The sequence below is a fragment of the Drosophila novamexicana genome, unplaced genomic scaffold (assembly GCF_003285875.2).
Source record: "Drosophila novamexicana strain 15010-1031.04,08,12 unplaced genomic scaffold, DnovRS2.1 tig00000564-arrow-pilon, whole genome shotgun sequence".
NCBI lineage: Eukaryota > Metazoa > Arthropoda > Insecta > Diptera > Drosophilidae > Drosophila > Drosophila novamexicana.
The window spans coordinates 457,416-462,215 of record NW_020824810.1 but is presented as its reverse complement, the minus strand read 5'-3'; the positions used below and the strand labels follow the sequence as shown (position 1 = coordinate 462,215).

Here is a 4,800-nt window from a genome sequence, read left to right as displayed (position 1 = left end):
TTGAAAAACATGTTCGTTTTGGTTTCGTTTCGGTTTCGGTATGTTTTTTAAGTTCGGGAAGCAAAAAAAAAAAGGGGAAAACAGCCGCCACATGCCACTTGCCGCACGCTGGCTGTAAGCCGCTGGGGTCTGGCGCTGCGGCTTGGCCTTGTTGGGGCTGGTGCTGCTGTTGCTGCTTTTGGCCATGTCCAATGGCTGCTGGCAAACAATTGCCGGACGCAGAAACGTACTGTGCGCACGCGTTCGTGCATAAATTCCGCCAAGTGTCCATTTTTCTGATTTGTGTGCAAAGTTTCGGGTTTTCCTTTCTTTAGTTTTTTTGGAATTTCTTTCATTTTTTCTCCTTTTTTTTTTGCATTACTTTTGGCATTGAGTGACTGAAAGTCTGCTGGCCATGCAAATGCGTGTGGCTCAAAATACCAAAAATAGAAAATGAATTCATTCAAAGCAGAAATAGTAGTAAGAATTTTCTATTACATTTTGCGGTAGCCCAAGCGGCGGCAGCAGCAGCAGCAGCAGCAGAATTGGAAGACGCTAGAAAAATGCGCGCAAACAAGAAATTAAAATGCTGGCAAAAACGTTTAAAGAATTTTTAATTAAAAATCAACGCTGTTGTCCGCAAAAGTGACTACAATTCGGTTTAATCAACGCTTAACCACATTTTGCGGCCAAGACAAGTTTTGGTCCATGCCAAATATATATATATATATATTTCTTCTATATATTGCTACGTATACGTAATGTATGTATTGCGCATACGCCGCGTGCCACGCGGCATATTAATTTGTTGCTTAGTTTTCAACTTAGTTTAAGTTCATAGCTTATCTTCTGCTTGATATCGAAGTTAATCTAAACTTAGATATCCTTATCGCTTTTCAACTTGCTTTTCGCCTGCTCCAGCGACAGCTGCGACTGCGGCTGGTGCTCGGCATCGCGCGGCCCAAGGAAATCGACCGCATCCCAGGGCTGCTGGTCGGTGGTGCCCCAAATGATGTACACCAAGTTGCCAAAGAAGAAGACAATGGCCGTCAAGGCGAACACGATTTGCCACTGACTGCGCGAACCCTGCAACAGGAGATTTAACCAAAACAAAAGGCGTTAACAATAGTTGTCCGGCGGCATGTATTGGCTCGACTTACGGGGTCGGTGACAATGACGCCCACCAGCAGCGGCGTTAGCAGCGGAAAAATGTTGCCCACGCCGTTGACGATTGCCATTAGCATGCCGGAATGATTGGGCGACATGTCGATGATGGTTAGAATGCTGCCAATGCCGGAGCCGGCATTGAGGCCCGCATTAATTGTCATCAGCGCAATGGCCAGGCCCGTTTGGCTTTTGTCAAGGAAACCGATGCCAATCAGCGCCGCAGCCGGACCCCAATAGGATATCGTATTGATGGACTTGCGCAGCGTGGTCAGCGACATCCATTGGCGGGACATGGCGATATCGGCAAACACCAGATAGACATAGGACATGCACCACATGGCCAGGAACGGCAGCGCTGAGAACAAGGCATTGCTCTTGATATCCATCTCGAGTACGCCATGCATATAGGCCGGCGTCTGCAGCTGCATTGTGGAGTTCGCCCAGCCCTGGGCGCTGCGAACTATCAGCAGAGCATAGAAGGGTACCGAGGTCCAAATCGCAAGCCACGGTATTGGTATCTTCTGGTCATGGAAGCCATCATTGCGCTTCATCGAACGTTCGATATACAAACGCTCATCGAGTCCCACGAAACGAGAGCTGGGCGCATTGTTGGCACCCAGCAGCAGCCAGAGAATACACCAGATACCGCACAGTCCGGCCGAGACATACGATATGCCCGGCCAGCCCAGCGAGCTGTTGGCAATCAGGCCACTAATAGCCATGGCCAGAACGGAGCCACAATCGGCGCCGGAGTAGGCAAACACGCCTAAACGATTCCGATCCTTGGGCGGTGACCATTTGGCCAGATGCTCGTGTATGCACGGAAAAATTAGGCCCTGGAACAGCCCCATCACAATGCGCAGCACACTAAATGCTACCCAGCCGCCCCAGCCGATGCAGTAGGGCGTCAGTGCGCTCAGCACGGCCGTGGCGCAGGTGGGTATAAAGAGCACCAGCTTGGCGCCAAAGCGACGCACCAGAAACCCAGCCGGAAACTGGGTAATTATGTAGCCCCAATAAAAGCTGGACAGTATGTAGGATCTCTGCGCCTCCGACCAGTTGTATTCCTGCAAGCAGACATGAGTTTAGCGAACTTCACTAGAATGTTAATTAAAGTCATGTTTTAAATACCGGAAAGTCTGGATTGGAGGTCGCGGCATCCGTCATGGCCACAACGGCCACGCTGACATTGAGCCGGGCTATGTAATTGACGACAATCGCAAAGAAGAGCAGCGCTGCCTGCAGATGTCGTATGCCAATAAATGGGCCTTACAGACGAGAATTGACAAGTTTATTAATAATACTCAAGACCGCAAGACGGAAGAGATTGGGGTAGGTTATGTTGGGCTTTATAGTATAAATATAATATTATGAGCACAGCTTTGTTTTCAAAGTCAACAAAGTCAAATGTACAACAAATATTCAAATGTAATTATTCAAATAATAACAAGAGGTTCTAGTCGGGAGCTCCCCATTCTTCTTCCAACATCAAATGCATATATATATTCTATTTTAGAAGCTATATGCCAAGTTTTGTGACTCTAGCTCTTATTATTTACCAAAATTGCCCAAAAAGCAGGATATCGATATCGATTTTTATCGATTGCTTGGAAACGGATTAAGTTATCGATTATCGGAAACAAGCTCGATCTGCGCAGGCACTAGGAGCACCTACATCTAACATTTCAAGTCTCTAGCTCTTATAGAGATCCTGAGATCCCTGCGTTCATACATACGGTCAGACAGACAGACGGACATGGCTAGATCGACTCGGCTATTGATGCTGATCAAGAATATATGTATATACTTTATGGGGTCGGAGATGCTTCCTTCTGCCTGTTACATACATTTGGATTTTTCACAAATACAATATACCCTTATACCCATTTTTAATTCAAATAATATTGTCATATTGTTTCGATATGTTCTGTTGAAAATCTTCTAAAGATATAAGATACTATTCATCTTTCTAACTATTTGACCTTTCTCTGGAATGTTGCACAATAATTTCATTAAATATTTGTAGCTTCTAGAATAGCATTTGTTGTTGATAGAAGAAGTTACAGGGTATCCCCTAGTCGAGCTTTCCTCCTGACTTAAACACCTTTTGCTTGTTTATTATGCTGCAGTTGGAAGTACATGCAAAACCAATTTGTATACTGATATCGAGCTGGTTTTAATTAGGCCAGCTCGACTAGTTTGTGGGGCATTAACATTTTTAACCATTTTTAGTGGGTCTCAAATCAATTGGAAAATCTACGGCAATAAGTTGAACAGCACTGCAATTAATGATAAACACTTATGAAAACAATATTAAGAAAATATCTAGCGTAAATGAAGAACTTGTTGTTCCATATATAATCGTGAGAACAAAAATATTTTAGTTTACTTTGCTGATGGCATTTGTTAAGCTGAGAATATGTTTATTTAATTTATTTTTATTCAAGTTTTGAGTATTATTATGATTAAGAATCGATAAGGCCAATTTGAGGGCGTTGTCTTTCACTTTGAAGAAAAACAACACTTAATAACATTTTCTTTCTAACTAGCTTAGATTATTCTAATACAGACTAGACAGCCATTAAATTTAGTTATTAACTAGCATATTCATTCGTGACACACTTTAACAAGTCAATTTTGAATTATACATGAAATATGCACTGTTTTAAATGACACACATTTAATTTATATTTGCTTTCATCACACTTTTTACGCACATTAAATACAAATTTATTTCATTTGAGCATTATTTGTTATATAAATAATAAAATACGTTCTTAATGTGGCATGTAGAGCACTTAAAATTGCATTTGAAAGGGCACAATCTTTTGTGATTCTTTACACTTGACCTAACCAAATCCTTTAGGCACACGCAAAGATATTCACCTGCATTTTCAACGGCCACGCTCATTTAGACAAATGTGTGTTACACGCTACGCGATTATATATTTTATTGTTTTATACATGAACACACATATATATATATATATAGAGAAATAAAAAAAAAACTGGCTACCCGTTTACAGCCAGAGACAGTCGACAAAACACGAAGCGTCCACGCGTGTCAATAACTGAAATACGTCTGGCGCATTTTTGAATGCTCCGCCTCGGATATATGTTAGTATGGAATTCCATAAAAACTACAAGTGCTAGACATTTATTAGTGCAATTAGACGTACTGACTCGGTTCACAGCCGTTGTGTTCCTTAATATATGTTTTATCATGCCACTGATTAAGCGAACGATAACCGCACCGGCATTTAATTGCCCTGCCTGCATAGCTATAGGCCTGACGACTTATTACAAGCCATTGCATTTTACTACTTTACGATATTATATAGTATAGCATTTAACCCTAGCATATGATTATTTTTAGTGACTTGCAGTATGGCAAATAAGTTTGATAGCATCTCTTGTTAGGTAATAATTGCAAATTATCGAAAGTGAATCTACAAAAAATTTTTAAATTTGCAACAATAATATTAAAAGCCGGAACATTTATAGAAACGGTTTGCCGAAGCTTAAATACCCTTACTCTCTAATATAGCTCTGTTTCCAACTGGTTCTCTCCATAGATACTATATGGATTTCAAATTATCGAAAGTGAATCTACAAAAAATGTTGAAAAATTCAAGCAATGAGCATATATATTTT

The 4,800-nt window shown here is 41.5% G+C and overlaps 1 protein-coding gene across 1 annotated transcript; it reads right to left on the bottom strand.

Annotated features, from left to right (window-relative positions):
• Nucleotides 1-566: 566 nt before the first annotated feature.
• LOC115762484 (putative inorganic phosphate cotransporter) lies at nt 567-4,153 on the bottom strand. Its single transcript, XM_030704722.1, has 4 exons — nt 4,033-4,153; nt 2,278-2,414; nt 1,140-2,213; nt 567-1,065 (listed from the first exon to the last, which is right to left on the bottom strand). Exons 1-4 carry the CDS (start codon nt 4,055-4,057, stop codon nt 856-858), a joined length of 1,446 nt encoding a protein of 481 aa, XP_030560582.1. The 5' UTR covers nt 4,058-4,153; the 3' UTR covers nt 567-855.
• Between the last annotated feature and the right edge of the window lie 647 nt (nt 4,154-4,800).

Bases quoted from the DNA above. Each gene is read 5' to 3' on its own strand.
- LOC115762484 (XM_030704722.1), bottom strand. From the start codon at position 4,057: ATGAGCGTGGCCGTTGAAAATGCAG. The intron at 2,214-2,277 runs GTATTTAAAACA...GTCTGCTTGCAG, and splicing joins CCTCCAATCCAGACTTTCCG to GAATACAACTGGTCGGAGGC. The intron at 1,066-1,139 runs GTAAGTCGAGCC...CTCCTGTTGCAG, and splicing joins GCGTCATTGTCACCGACCCC to GGTTCGCGCAGTCAGTGGCA.